The 19,269-nt window shown below is 41.7% G+C and overlaps 1 protein-coding gene across 3 annotated transcripts in view; it reads right to left on the bottom strand.

Moving 5' to 3' along the window:
• Window positions 1–19,269, bottom strand: part of Cul2 (cullin 2) — a 47,716-nt gene that overhangs the window by 19,030 nt on the left and 9,417 nt on the right. For all 3 annotated transcript variants that reach the window (XR_003656215.1, XM_028309623.1, XM_028309610.1), the window contains exons 6-10: window positions 12,925–12,999; window positions 10,648–10,809; window positions 6,080–6,233; window positions 3,889–4,058; window positions 1,980–2,120 (exon numbers count right to left, since the gene is read on the bottom strand). Coding sequence is in view for 2 of the 3 variants with exons in the window: in XM_028309623.1 (XP_028165424.1) it covers window positions 1,980–2,120; window positions 3,889–4,058; window positions 6,080–6,233; window positions 10,648–10,809; window positions 12,925–12,999 (702 nt within the window). In the remaining variant the exon portion in view is untranslated. The remainder of the gene's footprint in view (window positions 1–1,979; window positions 2,121–3,888; window positions 4,059–6,079; window positions 6,234–10,647; window positions 10,810–12,924; window positions 13,000–19,269) is intronic.

The raw sequence follows: 19,269 nt of genomic DNA, 5'->3' as shown, positions 1-19,269 counted from the left end.
CATTTTGACAGATGACATGATAATTTTCGGGGTGCCATGTTAGCGCCGGTAGATAAAACGATATAGTGACGTCAAAATCGATATAACGCCGCGATAGCAGTTTATCACGGCGCGCATCTTAGCCCTGAAGGTCTCACCTCGTCCTTGTTATGGCTGGCTTCTAACAGCGCGTGTCCGTCTCTGTACACTTCTGCTAACGTCAAGACTATTGCATTTGATTATGAACCTTATTTTCCTCTTGTGGACAAGCAATTATAAACTCTATCCCCTTAGACATAAGGTCTCACCTCATCCTTATTATGACTGGCCTCCAACAGCGCGTGTCCATCGCGCGTGACTTGAGCCAGCGCCGCGTCCACGAGCGGTCTTAACGTGCGACATGACGGCTTGAATGCAAGCGACTATGAGCCCTATCTCCTTAGACATAAGGTTTCACCTCGTCCTTATTATGACTGGCTTCCAACAGCGCGTGTCCATCCCTGTACACTTCTGCTAACGTCAAGACTATTGCATTTGATTATGAACCTTATTTTCCTCCTATGGATAAGCAATTATACACTCTATCCTCTTAGACATAAGGGGTCATCCATAAAGTACGTCACACGTAAAGAGGGGGGGAGGGGGTTGACAAAGTGTGACATGGTGTGACAAGGGGTGGGAGGGGTCCTAAGTTTTGTGACATCACATTTCAATTGTTTCAAATATTTGATATAATGTTGATTTCATTAAAAAAAAAGTACTTAATTTAAATTAAAATAAAACTAATTTCGGAACTGCTGTTAATTTAATAATTTTTCGATGTGAAATTGCAAAACATGTGACGTCACACTAGGGAGGGGGGGGGTCTCAGAAATGTGACCACCTGTGACAAGGACGGAGGGGGGGTAAAAAAATCATGAAATTCGTGTGACGTACTTTATGGATGGCCCCTAAGGTCTCACCTCATCCTTGTTATGACTGGCCTCTAGTAACGCGTGTCTATCGCGCGTGACGTTGGCGCCAAGCGATATGACGGCTTGAATGCAAGCGATTATGAGCTTTATACCGTTGATATAAGGTCTCACCTCATCCTTATTGTGACTGGTTAACAGCTGACGGTCGTCTAAAGCCTGGTCCGTGAGCACGTAGAATCCCGTCCAATGACCCCAAGCTACCCATCCTTACAACATAGCAACATAATTACGTGCGAGCGACAAGGATGGGCAGCTTGGGGTCATTGGACGGGATTCTACGTGCTCACGGACCAGGCTTTACACTTTTGCTAACCTTGAAATTTTCTGAAACGCATGCAACAATCAACCCTATCTCCTACGTAATAAGGTCTTACCTCATCTTTATTATGATTGGCTTCTAACAGCGCGTGTCCATCACGAGTGACTTGAGCCAGCGCCGCGTCCACAAGCGGTCTTAATTACTCTGAATGCAAGCGAATATGAGCCCTATCTCCTGCGTAATAAGGTCTGACCTCATCCTTATTGTGGCTTGTTCTATAGCTCTTCGTTTCTACACTTTTGCTGATGTCACGATAGCAACCATCTTGAAATCTCCTAAAGTTCATGCAAGAATCAACCCTATCTCCTGCGTAATAAGGTCTCACCTCGTCTTTATTGTGGCTAGAGCGTCCTCAACCGTGCACAAGATACAATGACCCTTAAGTCTTCAAAGTTCATGAAGCAATCAACGTTATTTCTTGCACGTAAGGTCCCAACTCTTCATCAACACTTTTCTGTGGCGGCTCTAAAGCGACCATTGCAAGCGACTATGAACCTTTTTCTCCTATGGACAAGCAATTTTAAACTCGATCCTCTAAGATATAAGGTCTCACCTCGTTCTGATTGTGTCTTGTACAACAAATCGTAGTCGTCTACACTTTTGTTGAAGTCACGATACCAACCATCGCCATTTAAGCGACTATGAACCTTGAAATTTCCTAAAGTTCATGCAAGAATCAACCCTATACCATTGACATAAGGTCTCACCTCATCTTTATTATGACTGGCTTCCAGTAACGCGTGTCCGTCGCGCGTGACTTGAGCCAGCGCCGCGTCCACGAGCGGCCTTAACGCGTTGGCGCCGAGCGGACGGATGAGTGCGTACATACGCTTGAGGTCGAGGCATCTCTGCAAGAAGAATATAACGTTCAGATTCTATTCGGAATTATTGTTGTTATGGGGTTTAATTAATAAAGCGCCATGATTATCTTCATCTTGATTGTTTATTGCAATCTTACACATGCACAATATAATTATTACAACGGAGCACATCAAAACAAAACTTTTCAGTCGGCCATTTTTCCACAGAGAGACCATAGACATCGAGCTAGCTTTTTTTAAACTCTAAACCATAAATAAATGTCTAGTATTGTCATTACTCAACAGGAATAAATGTTCAGTAATAAAAAATGTACGAAATCCGGCTCGAAGGACCATAACCGGAGTAAAAAGTAGAGTAAATAAAGTGAGATTTTTTCCCCGGTAGACTGGTGTTTAGTTTTGTCCATTAATGTCTATGTCTGTATACCCCAGTGCGTTATTATCGCGCCAACCTCCTGCTCGAATGACTATAACATTATTATTATCGTAACGTAAGTGCTTAGATCAGGACTTCCCAACCGAGGGGGTAGAGAAATATCAGGGCGGGCGTAATAGGTACGTTTGCATTTCCGAAAAAAAAAAAACTATTTAACGCGTAGGTAAATTACCTGTTCCAAATAGCTATTCAATCGCAAATTCGCAACACGTTATTATTCTTGAAATTTAAAGGGGCGTTTTTCGATTAGCCCGCATCCGCATTATATGCGCATTAGTAGGGCATAAAATATTTATTTTTGGTTCGGGGAGGCTCGGCGAAATAAAGGTTGGGAAACCCTGATTTGGATGCAAGTCGCACGAGCCTAGTGTCCGAGTAAGACAAGCCTAGTGTCCGAGTAAAACAAGCCTTGTGTCCGAGTAAGAAAGAGGCTAGTGTCCGAGTAAGAAAGAGGCTAATGTCCGAGTAAGAGACTAGTGTCCGAGTAAGAAAGAACCTAGTGTTCGAGTGGGAACAAGCCTAGTGTCCGAGTGAGAACAAGCCTAGCGTCCATTAGTGTACTCGTCCATTAGTGTCCTTGTCCGTTAGTGTCGCCAGCCTCGCACTGTATCCAGCCATCCTGTTTGTGGAACACGTAGGGCGTGTGACGTCACCTGTGCGCGTGTGGGCGCGTCCTGGCAGGCAAGTGCGCGGCGACCGCACAGCGCTCGTAGCAGCCGCGCACTGCGTCGGCTGACGACGAGTGTGGCTCGGAGCGATCCGGTCAGTGTCCGAGTGATAACGAGGCAAGTGTCCGAGTAAGAAAGAGACTAGTGTCCGAGTAAGGAAGAGACTAGTGTCCGAGTAAGAACCTAGTGTCCGAGCAAGAAAGATACTAGTGTCCGAGCAAGAAAGATACTAGTGTCCGAGTAAGAGAGGCTAGTGTCCGAGTAAGAAAGAGGCTAGTGTCCGAGTAAGAAAGAGCCTAGTGTCCGAGTGAGAACAAGCGTAGTGTCCGAGTAAGAGCCTAGTTTCCGAATGAGAGAGCCTAGTGTCCGAGTAAGAAAGAGGCTAGTGTCCGAGTAAGAGCCTAGTGTCCGAGTAAGACAAGCCTAGTGTCCGAGTAAGAACAAGTCTGATGTCCGAGTAAGAAAGAGCCTAGTGTCCGAGTAAGGAAGAGACTAGTGTCCGAGTAAGAGCCTAGTGTCCGAGTAAGACAAGTCTAGTGCCCGCGGTCGGTCACAAGTCTAGTGGCCGCGGTCACAAGCCTAGTGTCTGAGTAAAAACAAGCCTAGCGTCCATTAGTGTCCTTGTCCGTTAGTGTATCCGGTCATCCTGTTTGTGTAAGACATAGGGCCTCTTCGGCCCGCGTGACGTCACCTGTGCGCGTGTGGGCGCGTCCTGGCAGGCCTCCCTCAGCAGCCGTTCGGTGTGAGCATGTAAAGCCGGTAAGTGCGCGGCGACCGCACAGCGCTCGTAGCAGCCGCGCACTGCTTCGGCCGACGACGAGTGCAGGAAGCGGCTGCCTAACTCCACTTCGCGCTCCAGACCTGCAAGAGATGGTAATCATTAGGGGACATCAAAACCAAAAAAATCTAATCAAAAATCCAAAATATTTCATTCAATTTAGACCACTGGTGGCACTTATGAACGTCAAAATATCCCAACTAATCCCAACTAATATTATAAATGCGAAAGTAACTCTGTCTGTCTGTCTGTCTGTCTGTCTGTCTGTCTGTCTGTCTGTCTGTCTGTCTGTTACGCTTTCCCGCTTAAACCTCGCAACCGATTTTGATGAAATTTGGCATAGAGATAGTTTGAGTCCCGGGAAAGAACATAGGATAGTTTTTATCCCGGTTTTTGAAACAGGGACGCGCGCGATAAAGTTTTTCTGTGACAGACAAAATTCCACGCGGGCGAAGCCGCGGGCGGAAAGCTAGTAGTAAATAAAAAAAAGGTAGCCCTTATGGGGCACTTTACATGTCTCCTTATCTTTTGGGCCCTACCAGCGCTTCGAGACAAACATATGGCAAGTGCTGAGAAGAAACGCCAGAACAAACTCAGTCACTACTAGTTGCCAGTAATTATCTACATCCATTTATCACGTGAGACGGTTAAAGGGGGGAGGGGATCGAATAAAATCACACAAAATGTCATCAAAAGGGGAGGATTGAAAATTGCCAAAATTGTCTCACGTAAATGGATGTCCCCTTAGCGATTATGACGACGAAACGTACATCGGAAACAGCCTTCTTTATCTAATCAATTCGTGTGCAAATTAGCTTCAAGGCCTGTCCAATAAAGTTTAGGTACTTATGTTATGATCAGTGTCCAATCCTATCCAGTGTCTAATGGAGAAGTTTCGTGATGTTGAAAAATTATATTTCACTGAATGGGATGAAAATATAGACAACTAAAAATACGGTGAAGTTTTTTTAAATCTGTCAAGAAATGGCTCAAATTCAAATAATTTATTTGTGAAACACAGGTAAGGAGTATGATGTACAAACAAAAGATGAACCGTGCGTGATTATCAGCCTTGTCACTTGTATTGCCTTGGATGAGAAATTAATTATTTAAATTACCTACATATTTTCACGTGGAACTCAAACAGGCGAAACCGTGACTCGTTCTAGTTTCAACCACAATGCTTACCACCCCTGGCGCGTTGTCGAGAAACTTTATGTCAGTCTTCTTCTTTTTGCATATGGCCAGGTCTGGGATATGTCAAAAAAAGGTAACAAAATTTTACTAAAAATTTCACAGTTAAAAGTCATAAACATGTGTTCACAAACGTCAGTTTCTTAAGTGCTATGCGAAGTCGAACGCACAGCGTTGAAGAGAGCTCTGTGATGATGTGAGAGTTTGTGTGTTCTTCGCCACTCAAGTATTGTCTATGAATGAATCGGTATTTGTATTTTGTGCGTCTACGGCCTACGCGCACTGTGTGTTAACCGCGTGTCCATTGGTGGCAGCAACGCGTGCAAGCTGAGAGTCTAATAGTGTCCGCTAGCGTCCGCTCCCGTCTAGCAGTGTCCGCTTACCTTTTAACACGCGCTGCATGTAGTGCGAGATGTCGTGTAGTGTCCAGTCCCGTCCAGTAGTGTCCGCTCACCTTCAAACATACGCTGCATATAGTGCGAGATGTCGTGGTCGTGTAGTAACTTGGCGGCGGCGCGCGCGAGCTTGGTCCAGTAGTGTCCGGTCCCGTCCAGTAGCGTCCGCTCACCTTCAAACATACGCTGCATGTAGTATGAGGTATCGTGGTCGTGTAGTAGCTCAACGGCGGGGCGCGTGAGCTCGGTCCAGTAGTGTCCGCTCCCGTCCAGTAGTGTCCGCTCACCTTCAAGCACGCGCTGCATGTAGTTCGAGATGTCGTGGTCGTGTAGTAACTCGGCGGCGGCGCGCGCGAGCTCGGTCCAGTAGTGTCCGCTCCCGTCCGGTAGTGTCCGCTCACCTTCAAGCACGCGCTGCATGTAGTGCGAGATGTCGTGGTCGTGTAGTAGCTCGGCGGCGGCGCGCGCGAACTCGGTCCAGTAGTGTCCGGTCCCGTCCGGTAGTGTCCGCTCACCTTCAAGCACGCGCTGCATGTAGTGCGAGATGTCGTGGTCGTGTAGTAGCTCGGCGGCGGCGCGCGCGTGCTGTGCGCCCGCGGCGGCCAAGTACGGCTCTAGTACTAGAGCTTGGTAAAGGGCTAGAGGTGCACGCAGGCGGAAGGATTGCACCTGGAAAGATACAGAAATATAAGTGAGAAAACTCATTAAAAACTCATTTATTTCTGTAAATAGGCTTAAAAAAGCACTTTTACACGTCCCAGTATTAACCCTACCACTGCTTCAGGACAATAAATGGGCCAGTGCTGAGAAGCAGCGCAAGAAACTCAGTCACTATTGTCAGCCTCTTTTTCAAAGGTCAAAATGTCGAAAAACATCAAAATGCAGGCGGGTAAATAGAGCTTGGGAGAAGGTTTAAAAGTTCAGGCAAATCAATACAATGGCGTGTTCGACGTCATGCAGCAACGTCCGACGAAAAAAACTGACTCGCCGAAGCCAGACTTGTTCCCCTACTCCTCACTAAGCCAGAAGCTAGGTATGACTTGCCCCCCAAGTTAAACGCTAGGTATGACTTGCCCTCCTTAGACCAGAAGTTAGGTATGACTAGCCTGTGTATGACTAGCATCCTCCTAGGCCAGCGGTTCCCAAACTTATTTTCACTTTGAGAATAAATTCTTTTTAGCGCCCCCATTTTGTAGTCGAGTGTCGAGTGCTCAGTTGGTATCTAAGAGTCCTTCTAGTAAATGACGCCAACCAAGCCGCTACACAACGTCCCGATTTTTTTTCTGGGTCTCTTACCGCCCCCCTTTAAGCCTGCAGCGCCCACAAGGGGGCGTTATCGCCCACTTTGGGAAAGACTGTCCTAGGCCATAATCTGAGTATGGCTTATCCCCCCCCACCTGGTCAGAAGATATGCAAAACATCCTGTTTTTTTGTCCGTCTGTTCTTGTCGCTCTCAAATTCGGATTTAACGCCATCTATGAGTGAAAATCAAAACTAAAATTACACTTTTTGGTGCCAAATAGCAAATACTTACGTGTACGGTAGACAGTATCGCCTGCCTTAATACGTCAGCATGTCAGATATGCAAAACATCTTGGTTTTGTGTCCGTCTCAAGTTCGGATAATACGCCATCTATAAGTGAAAATTGGAACTAAAATTACGCTTTTTGGTGCCAAATAACAAATACTCACGTGTACGGTAGACAATATTGCCTGCCTTAGCACGTCAGCGTGTCAGATATGCAAAACATCTTGGTTTTGTGTCCGTCTTAAGTTCGTATAACACGCCATCTATGAGTGAAAATTGGAACTAAAATTACGCTTTTTGGTGCCAAATAGCAAATACTTACGTGTACGGTGGACAGTATCGCCTGCCTTAGCACGTCAGCGTGTCAGATATGCAAAACATCTTGGTTTTGTGTCCGTCTCAAATTCGGATAACACGCCATCTATGAGTGAAATCTGGAACTAACTTTAACCAGGCACGGCAGTGCTTTGAACAGTAACTACTCACATGTACGGTAGACAGTATCGCCTGTCGTAATACGTCAGCGTGTCGCGGGTCGGGCGTGCGTTCACGCGCGTCATTGAGTGCCGACACGATGCGTGACGTCAGCGCGCCGCGTAGAGGCTGGACCAGCACGCGCTCCCACGTCACTAGGCCTAGCTCGCCCACCAAATACGTGAACGGTAGCTTACTCGGTTCGAAAGAACTAAGTCAAACGATCTGACCTAACAAACCTGACTTGCTACCCAAGGCGAGACGCTGGGTATGACTGCCCCCCCCCCCAAGCTACAAGCTTGACTTGCTCCTCCCCCCCTAGGCCAAAAGCTATGTATGACGTGCCCCCTCCCTAGGCTAGAAGCTGGGTATGACTTGCCCCCTCCCTAGACTAGAAGCTGGGTATGACCTGTCCCTCTCCCTAAGATTCTCTGAAGCCAGGAAAAAAACATGGGAACAAGTACGGATATAACGCCATCTATGAGTGAAGTCTGGAACCACAGAATAAGTAATAGTACAGGTACAGAAGGATTATACCTTGATTTTTTAGAATCCAGCAGAGATGTAAACAAACACTTTCATACACAATTACACCATAATCACTTACGTGTTCATAATATCATACACATTATTTAACAAGCCCATGAAACCAACTTTATTTTCACGTTTATACAAGTTTGAAATCAATCTTTGAAACAAATTATTTTAGCAAAAGGTAGTGTTTATACTGAGCTCTTTGCTTTTTGCATCGCTGCGGCACACATCACTCTGACGCAGGGAACTATTTGAAACGCTAGTCATCTTTATCTTATGTTGTTTTGTCACTTTTGTTATGTTGCAACTGTTGAAATTATTAATAACCTGTGTAACAAAATACCAGTGGTGTCACCTAGTGTGTTTCTTGACTAACTAAGTTTCTTTCGATATTGAATTGAATTTCAATATCAACTATACATAATGTGTGTGTTAAAAGCATTAAAAAAAGTGTGTGTTACAACAAATAAACAATTTATCTATCTATCTCACGCCTCTTCCTGATTGGTAGGGAGAGGTCATTTCCAACCGCCGCTCGTTCGCTTAGGCTGGGCACTGTCGGAGCGTGTCAGTCTGCTGCGGTGACTCACGTGCCAAGACTGCAGTGTTAACTGACAACCATCTACAGGCTCTCGGCCTATACGGTGGAGGAATGGCCCGAAGAACCATTGGCCCGGTAGAACCTGGGTCGCCCTATGTGTGAGGCGATCATGCCGTCTCCCACTCACTCCTCTAATACAGGTAGAACTGCCTCTATGGTGCGACGTAAAATTTGGCTGACGGCCACGCGTACCCTTCAGCACTCTAGGGCCTAGAACCTAGATCCTCAAGCCTCTACCTTTTGGTTTCCACCTCTCGTGGTGCACGTACACGTACATTTCCCCTTGGGACCACTAATGGTATGGTCACCACTATGGTCACCTCGCAACTGGCGTCTATTCTCGGTTGTCGACACTAGCTTTGTCGCCACTGAGGATAAATGGCATAAATAATATCGATTGTCACCAGTGGCGACACATACTTTCCCAGTTGTAGCTACAGGCTTTCTCACAACTTATGACAAATTTGTTATTGTTATTTTGATGTTTTATTAAATAAAATGCATATATTTAATTCTTTGTGATTTATTTTGTACCACTAAGAATATTCACGTTTATTCCATTTCCAGATAGTTCAAATTCATAGATATAATTTTGATCAAGATTAAAAATCAAACAAATAAAAGGCGATTAGATTTCTATAGAAAATATTCTCGATTCTAAAAAATATCGATTAGGTTTATAAGGAGCGCCGCACTAAATAGAACTGTCATAATCACCATCTTACGATGAATGGACTATAGTAGGTTAGGTTCCTATACTATCCTAAGAATTATTGATTACCTACATGGCCAACATACCTTTCAGCATCTTTGGGAAGCGAAAAAAAAAGATAAATCCGGTAGATTACTGTTCGAATTTAAACACCCGAACGCCGCACAATATTTCTTTCTCTTTATGTCCATTTTTAAATAATACTTCGATCATAGAATTATAATCATACTACAACGCACGCCAGCGTCCTGACGAGCGCGCGCGTGACACTCGACTGATATAATACCCGCCGGCGGGGCGCTTCTCTGTAGGTAATTATCGGATGTACCGCGCGGAGTGAGCCAGGCCTGCTGGAACTAACATCAACAAGACGAGGCAGTGCTTAATTTAAACACTAAATACNCGACTGATATAATACCCGCCGGCGGGGCGCTTCTCTGTAGGTAATTATCGGATGTACCGCGCGGAGTGAGCCAGGCCTGCTGGAACTAACATCAACAAGACGAGGCAGTGCTTAATTTAAACACTAAATACTCACATGTACGGTAGACAGCATGGTATCATCTTTTTTCCCGTCTCAAGCATAAATAATAACGCCATCTATGAGTGAAAATTGAAACTAAAATTACGCTTTTTGGTGCCAAATAGCAAATACTTACATGTACGGTAGACAATATCGCCTGTCGTAATACGTCAGCGTGTCGCGGGTCGGGCGTACGTTCACGCGCGTCATTCAGCGCCGACACGATGCGTGACGTCACCAGGCATGGGCTTACCCAGGGGAGGGGGCAGGAACTAATAATCTGACCCCCTACTAGGCCAGTAGCTAGATACGGCCTGTCTGAACACCTAGGTAGGTAGTAGCCTAAAGCCCGTATTCGCAAACGATGCTTGCTTAAGTGAAGCATCAAAACGCACGCATAGCGTTGAATAGAGCTCTGTGATTGGTTTGTGTGTTATTGGTTCACCCTGTGCGTCCACGCGCACTGTGAGACCTCATAGTAGTGTTCGTGAATACGGGCGTAAGAATCTGACTTACCTCAATATCTGGGGCAGAAGCTGGGTACACTAGCTCTGAACCTATAGACTTTTAACTCATAATAAACCATCTCGTTTTTTCTATTTATATATAAAAAAACATGGAAACAAGTAAGGATATAACGCCATCTATGAGTGAAATCTGGAACTAACAAGGCGTGGCAGTGCTTTAATGCTTTAAACAGCAAATACTCACGTGTACGGTAGACAGTATCGCCTGTCGCAATACGTCAGCGTGTCGCGGGTCGGGCGTACGTTCACGCGCGTCATTGAGTGCCGACACGATGCGTGACGTCAGCGCGCCGCGTAGAGGCTGGACCAGCACGCGCTCCCACGTCACTAGGCCCAATTCGCCCACCTGTGGGCAAGGATTTTTTATTTGACAGGGCAAACGGATCACCTGATGGTAAATTGAGTTGAAGAAGTAGTAAAACAGAATCTAATATTATATTAGATTCTGTTTTACTTCTTAATTTGTAACCGTATTCTGGTAAATAAATGATTTATTACTATAATAATAATAAATCATTTATTTGCCAGAATACGGTTACAAATGGTTATAAAAAGAGAAGTTTCTAACATATTCTATCGTACATACGATGTGCAAATATTACAAAAAATACGGTTATGTTTTTAATTAATATTAAAAAGTAGTATCATTATTAATTGAATATCATGCAAATGTCAGAAAATGATTATCTATCAATGAGGGCTATCGTTTTTATATTAACAGTTGGCACCCCTGGCGATTGACAGGACCTTACTCTACAGTGGCGCCATCTTGATGAGTACAAATGCGATAGTCCTCCTACCACTTTAGCGCTCACAAGTTGGCGCCATTGTCTTCGCTACTAGCAAGTGACAGGACCTCACTCTACAGTGGCGCTATCTGGTGAGCGCTAAAACGATAGCCCTCATTGGTATAATGATGAATCCAAATGCGACTCGAATTCGTCGTTCGGATCTAGAAAGCTAAGAGAAATCAGATGATGAATATTAGATCTAATGCGTAAACTATCGTACAAATAACTCTAGGACTATTTCCAGACAATATTCATTCACCGATTCTGATCGAATGCATGGACCCATTTTATGGAATTACTAACTTTTGCCCGCGGCTTCACCCGCGTGCAATGTTTGTCACAGATCGTCATAAATTGTAGCCTAATGTTATTCTGGGTTATAAACAATAATACTGTAAAGTTTAATCAAAATCCGTTCAGTAGTTTTTGCGTGAAAGAGTAACGACATCCACACAAACTTTCGCATTTATAATATTAGTAGGATTCTTCTGACAAATGTAATTATTTTCGCGATTTTCACCACTTCTATCGTCTCCTATACAGGGCGATTCTTAATTTTACAGCTCTTTAATGTAAAATATTTTTAACAGTATGTTAGTGTGCCTACAATAAAGCCACGATAGCCGATGCCGAACGGTGAATCGGCAAATGACTCGTGATCCGGGGAACGCGGGTTCGGTCGACTATTTGTGGTGAGCTCACTCGTGACACAAGCATATTTAGCTTAGTACGAAGGGCTAACGGGAGTATTAGTAATTTGAGAAATAACAAATCTATACAGGGTGTTAGGTAAATGGGTATATGAGCCGACACTAGCCCATGTTAACATGGTCATATAAATGGTATGGTGAAGTCAGAAATTTGATATTATCATTTTATTTTTATAATTTTCGTATAAAATAAATTTTATTAAATCCGATTTGTATGAAAATTAAAATAATTAAAATGAAGATATCAATTTTCTAACTTTACCATACCATTTATATGACCATATTAACATGGGCTAGTGTCGGCTCATATACCCATTTACCTAACACCCTGTATAAATAAAAATGAATTGATGTTCGTTAGTCTGATTAAAACTCGAGAACGGCTGGGCCGATTGAGCTTATTTTGGTTTCAAAATGTTTGTCGTAGTCCAGGGTAGGTCTAAACGGTGAGCAAATACGCGCGCGATATTGTTTTTCTGTGACAGACAAAATTCCACGCGGGCGAAGCCGCGGGCGGAAAGCTAGTTATTTAATAAATTACCACAAACTGTTGTAGAACTACCCATTCATAAATTCAAAGCACATAGTAAAAGTAGTAATGAAAAAGGGCTACTATAAAGTCGATGATTATTTAAAAGATAAAATTGTTTGGGATGCGTAACTGCATCATCATCATCATCTCAGCCATAGGACGTGGATATGGACCTTGTGGGTGAACGTCCCACGCTGCGTTTTCCGGTGCGCGGCCTCCACTCCAGAACCTTGCTGCCCCATCGGCCGTCAGTTCTGCGTACTGTGCCCTGCCCATTGCCACTTCAGCTCGCTAATCCGTCGGGCTATGTCAGCGACTTTCGTTCGTTTACGGATTTCCTAATTTCTGATTCGATCTCGTAAAGAAACACCGAGCATGGCCCATTGATAGGTGTTAAACTCCCTTATAAAACTGCATCAGTCGCTTACCTCGAGCTGCCTTGAGTCGTGCTCCGGGCAGCTGACCGTGGCTGCCGAGCCGTATATTATCTCCGCATCTGATACCTGAAAACAATAAATAATTTATTGTTTTAAACTTTAATGTTCACTAACATAATAATTATTATTCACGGGATTGCTACCATGTACCATCGGCAACAGTGTTAACTATCCATTGTCTGTCATGTCGTCTCGTTCTATCGCAAAGAATCACCATTTGATGAGAGCGAGAGCAAAAACGGAAACGGATAGTTAACAGTGAGGCCGTGTGTACCTTAATTAGGCTTGTGTACAGTGGCGGCGTAAGGCGTAGGCGACGTGGGCCACCGCCTACGGCCTCGCGGTACAAGGGGCCTCGCGCATCAAAAATTTTGAAACATTGACTATTAAATATAAATTATTGATAGATAGCTAAACAATGAAGATAATTTTTATTCCAAACAAATTCAGCCATAATCAGACACAAAATTAAGCAACAACACGTTTTTAAGTGACAAACATTATTCTTTGGCGCAAAATTCCTTTAAAAATAATCACTGAATCAAGAAATCAGAAACTGTCAATGAATAGACCATTGACCGTTTTTTTTATTATTTCATAAAATCCGTCTTCAGGTCGCCACTGAACAAGGCCTCGCGAAATCTGTCTTGCCCACATCAAATTTAGGTCTTGCCCCGCCACTGCTTGTGTAGTACATGTACTATGTACTAATAGGAAGCAATTCCTTTAAGTGAACGAGAACGAACTATTCCTTTTTGGTCGTTCAAATCGGTCTTTTAGTTCACTTTAGTACAGCCGATCACTAATGAATAGGTGTGATCGAGACGTGAAATTGATGACAAGCGCGCGCGAGCGAGATGGATTCGGCTCTGTGGGAGTGTTGCGAGTATTTTGCGACATTGTACTATAAGGTGATAGTAATAAAGACGTTTTTCGTCCGATCTTATTAAAAAATCGATGTAATAAAATGAACTAATAGTGCAAGAATGACACGTGAGATTAGTGACATGTGACACAAAATATAACAGAAGGTAAACTCCATACTAAGCGCGCTCGAGCCACGCACACATAGACACCGCTCACGTACGCGTTATCAAGACTGTCTCGGACGAATGCGAGGCGTGACTGCGTTCGCTTGAGTGACGCTGCTCTCATGCGTTTGTTAGAATTAATGGGTATTTATCAAAAACTGAAGGAACTAAATCTATTATGTTAAGGATGGAAAAAACTCAGTAAATTAAAAGGATCGTTTATTAAAACTCATACCAATTGATATTACATTTATATTACAAAAATAAACTTTTACTACTACCTTGTATTTATCGATTCAACAACCAAGTAATTAAATTTAAAATAATTAGGTACCTCATAAACAAAATACAATTTCTTTATTAAGCTATTAGTCTTATGTTCTACTTTTAATGTAAGTAAATAAATACTCTTATAACCTGATGTATATAACCCACATTATTTTATTATGTACATTGTCTCACAATAATGGGATATTGTTAGGTATAAATATTATGTTCATATGTACCAATATACATATTACTCAAGATCTAGAATTGGTTAATACTAAGGTTTAGGACCGTGACGTATAACCCATAATTATAGGCATTTGCCTCTCTTTTATAGTTTAGTCAACAAACTACCGACCCGACCCCGTGGCATGTCACCATCAGGTTTAGTCAGGTGTCAACACAATAGGATCATAATACAATAGCACAATAGCACAATAGCACAAAATACAATACAATAGCACAATCAGCATAGTAATAGTAAATAAAGTATGTATACTTAACTTGGCTCAGCACCTCCACAAATATCCGCTTTAGACTGCCCATCAATGAGAAATTCCATCTATTTATACCCAAATTCTCCCTCCTTTTTTACTCAACTTCGATTGGTCGGCTTAAACGACCAATCAGAACAGTCTACCAATCAGAGCACAGGATTTTATAAATATTTTTATTCGGAAGCGGAAGTTGGAGTTTCTCATTTTACAATATATCAAAAACAGGGTTTTAATACTTCTTATATTTAGAATCACATATCTAAATTAAATTCTGAATTATTAAGAAACAACAAAACTTTCAATAAATTCTAATTTGCTAAATGGAAATCTGAATTCTAATCTGACAGTTAATATGGAGGCGGTGCAAATGTTCGGTGTCTGTAGTGTTTAACAAGTGAAATAGTGTATCAATTATGTTTACTATGGAATATTAATATAAATCAGGTATGTACATTATATATATTCTAACACNGTTTTGTGTGTGTAGTGTTTAACAAGTTAAAAAGTGTACCAATTATACATATTTACCATGGAATATTAATATAAATCAGGTATGTAGATATATATATTCTAACACGGCCATACTGACATGTACTTCGTTCTCGAAGTACTTTTCGATTTTATAAAAACAATACAGTGTTTACCTTTTAATTATTCAAATGTGAATTAGCTTGATGTATAACTACAGGAATAGCCACAGGCATTAAGCCACAAATATTTAGTCATAGTTACTTAGCCACAGGCATAGTCATAAATAAGTATTAAGCCAGTTATTTAGCCACAGGCACAGCCACCAGGCACAGCCACAGCCACAGTCATAAGTATTTAGCCACAGGCACAGACACAGGCACAAGTATTTAGCCACAGGCATAAGTATTTAGCCATCAGGCACAAGTATTTAGCCACAGGCACAAGTATTTAGCCACAGGCACAAGTATTTAGCCNTCTAACACGGCCATACTGACATGTACTTCGTTCTCGAAGTACTTTTTCGATTTTATAAGAACAATACAATGTTTACATTATAATTATTCAAATGTAAATTAACCTGATGTATAACTACTGGAATAGCCACAGTTTAGTCATTAGTATTTAGCCACAGGCACAGCCACAGCCACAGGCACAGCCACAGCCACAAGTATTTAGCCACAGACACAGGCACAGTCATAAGTATTTAGCCACAGCCACAGGCACAAGTATTTAGCCATCAGGCACATGTATTTAGCCACAGGCACAAGTATTTAGCCACAGGCACAAGTATTTAGCCAAAGGCACAATCATAAGTATTTAGCCACAGGCATAGTCAAGTATTTAGCCACAGGCACAGCCATAGGCACAGCCATAGGCACAGCCACAGGCAATACAATTATTATACGTTCTAAATAATTTGAAAATTAAATAGCATCATCAACAGCAGCGTCATTATTATTTAGTTCTCCAGGCCAATATCGTAATTTATCTTTAGAAATGATAAGGTTTCTTTGTCCTCTGCCACGCAAAGCAAAACGATCATTATCCATAACCTCAACAATTTCGTACGGTCCTCTGAATTTCGGTCGCAGTTTTTCATGACGTCTATGATCTTGATAAACGTAAACAATATCTCCTACATGGTAAATTCTTTTATTACGTCGTAAAGAGTCAAAACGTTCTTTAAATTTTTGAGCAACTCGACTAAGACGATTATGAGCCAATTCGCGATCGGCCTGAATATCAAAATCCTGCTGCGCATTATGACTGCCGAAAATTTCGTTGAGGCGAGCCTGAACACTAGGTATATTTGCGTTACTGCCAATTAGTAATCTAATAGGAGAGAAACCGGTGGACTTTTGGATAGTAGTGTTTATAGACTGTTGTACTTTCCATATTTCGTTCGGCCAATCTGACGTATTGTTACATCGAGTAATTAACATGTTGGTCACGGTCGAGACGTATCGCTCGGCTTGACCGTTTCCCCGAGGTGTTCCAGTGGCTATCATATGGTGTTCTACTTCTAAATCTCGAAACAGCTCACGAACTTGGTTGGAACTAAAGTTGGTACCACGGTCAGTGATTATCAATGACGGAGTACCAAATAGGGTTATTGTGTCTCGAATTATAGGTACTAACTCGGCAGCGCCTAGGGTTTTCAGCTTTTTCAACATGCAGAATTTTGTAAAACCATCGATAACCAGTAAAATATATTTGTATCCTTCTGGAGATTGTGGGAAAGGTCCCGTACAATCCATGTGAATGGTGTGAAAAGGCACAGCTGATTTATATATTGGATGTAACAAACCGTCTTTTGGACCTGAACAACCTTTACGTTCTACACAAATTCGGCAGTGATATAAATATTTTTTAACGAATGTTGTCATAGCCGGAAACCAGAAATTCTCTTTTATTTTATCAATAGTTTTAAAAAAACCTACATGGCAGTTATCGTCGTGAAATAGCCTTAAAATGTCAAACCTGCTATTTTTTGGAACAAATAATTTTGGAGTCGTATTTGGGTCGTACTTATAATACAACAAATTATTTGATACCATGTATTGATTTGCATCTAAATCTCCTTCTTCGACCCGTTGAATTAGGTTTAACGTTTCTGGGTCGTTTTGTTGTGCTATCTCTAACCATGACCGGGAATCATTTGAAATCAAATTAATTGTTGCATCTACTATCTTTGGCTGTTTTGTTGGAATAGTTGCCTCAATAGGGTTACGACTAAGGAAATCCACGTGACTGATAAATTTACCCTTTCTATAAACTATCTCAAAGTCGAAATCCTGAAGGTATGTCCACCAACGTGCCACTCGCGGGGACAAATCTTTTTTATTTGACGTAGACTTAATAGCATTACAATCAGTTATGATTTTAAATTTAATTCCTAATAAGTAAACTCGAAATTGTCTTAAAGAATTGTAAATAGCCAATGTTTCAAGATCATATGAACTGTATCTAGATTCAATTGGTGTGGTGCGTTTACTAAAATAAGCAACTACTTTATTTACATTGTTATGATCTTTTTGTATTAGTATAGCACCATAGCCAAGCGAACTAGCGTCCGTATGTAGCTCTGTCGGTAAATCGGGATTATAAATTGCCAATAACGGTTTTGAAGTTAAACATTGTATAACATAATCACGGGCAGTCTCTTGTTCAGAGCACCATTCCCATGTTTGATTTTTGCTTGTTAACTTAGTAATACAAGCCGTTCGTGGAGCGAATTCGGGTATAAATTTCCTAAAATAACTAGCGAGACCCATAAATTGACGGACTTGTTTAACTGTTTTTGGTATAGGTGATTTTACTAAGGCTGAAATTTTATCATCGCTAGGTCTAACTCCTTCCTGAGATATATGACGGCCCAAATACTGAATTTCGTTTACAAAAAACTTACATTTATTCAAATTTATGATGAACCCGGCTTCAGAAAGAGCCTTGATGGTAAGTTCTAGATGTGAAAGGCCCTCTTCAATAGTAGTGAATGGGATTAACAAATCATCAATGTAAGTAAGTAAAAAATTTAAGTGTTGTACAGCTTTTGTGATTGCCCGCTGAAAAACAGCTGGACCATTACAGATACCGAATGGCATTTTTACAAACTCATAGTGTCCGTCGGGTGTAATGAATGCCGTAAGTTTTGCTGAATCAGGGGCTACAGGTATTTGATAAAACCCGTTTTTCATGTCTATTGATATGAAGTATTTAGCATTACCCAAGCGATCAATTTGATCATCAATTAAGGGTAATGGGTATCTGTCCTTTTCTATAATTTTATTTAGGGCTCTATAATCGATACATAATCTGTCATCACCCCCCTTTTTTTTTACTAATAAAACTGGGCTTGCAAATGGGGAGTGACTTTCGCGAATGATTTTTTTGTCAAGCAAGTCCTTAATTATTGTATTTACTTTTTGTCGTTCAATTGGGGCTAATCTATAGGGTCTGTAATTAACTACATCGTCTTTTTTCAATCTTAAATTTAACTGTCCCGTTTTAACATTACCAATGTTGTTAGAAGTAGGCAAAACGTTGGGATATTTCTCAAATATCTTAACAATTTTATCTTGTAGATTGGTATCTAAATTCTGTATACAAGATTTTAATTCATCTAAAGCGTCATGCGAGTCATGAGCAAAATTTATAATTTCGTCTGGCATAGAAAGTTTCTTCCATGTTAGCTTACATCCATCAGAATCTACTAAAAGTTGAATATCGCGATGACTAACCGCGTTCCTACCAATAAGAAGGTCGTATGAAAAATCCTTATCATGTACTACATACAAATCTAATTCTATACAAACATCCTCAAATTTAACAGGTGTTGTAATAATGGCAAAAGTTGTTATTTTCCCGTTACCTATCCCATTTATGTTCATAAAACAAGGCGAAAAATTACAATTTAACCGTTTAGCAATGGATTCACGTATGATGCTACAACTGGCTCCAGTATCGACGAGAGAATCAATTGAGGTATTATGTATTGTGACCTTAGTAGGTTTAAATTTAGTCAGATTACAAGTATTTACATGAATATCTAGTCATTGTTTATTCTCGGT

The sequence above is a fragment of the Ostrinia furnacalis genome, unplaced genomic scaffold (genome assembly GCF_004193835.3).
Source record: "Ostrinia furnacalis isolate ACB-3 unplaced genomic scaffold, ASM419383v2 OfSCF0213, whole genome shotgun sequence".
NCBI classification, from domain to species: domain Eukaryota; kingdom Metazoa; phylum Arthropoda; class Insecta; order Lepidoptera; family Crambidae; genus Ostrinia; species Ostrinia furnacalis.
This window is presented reverse-complemented; position numbering and strand designations above follow the sequence as displayed.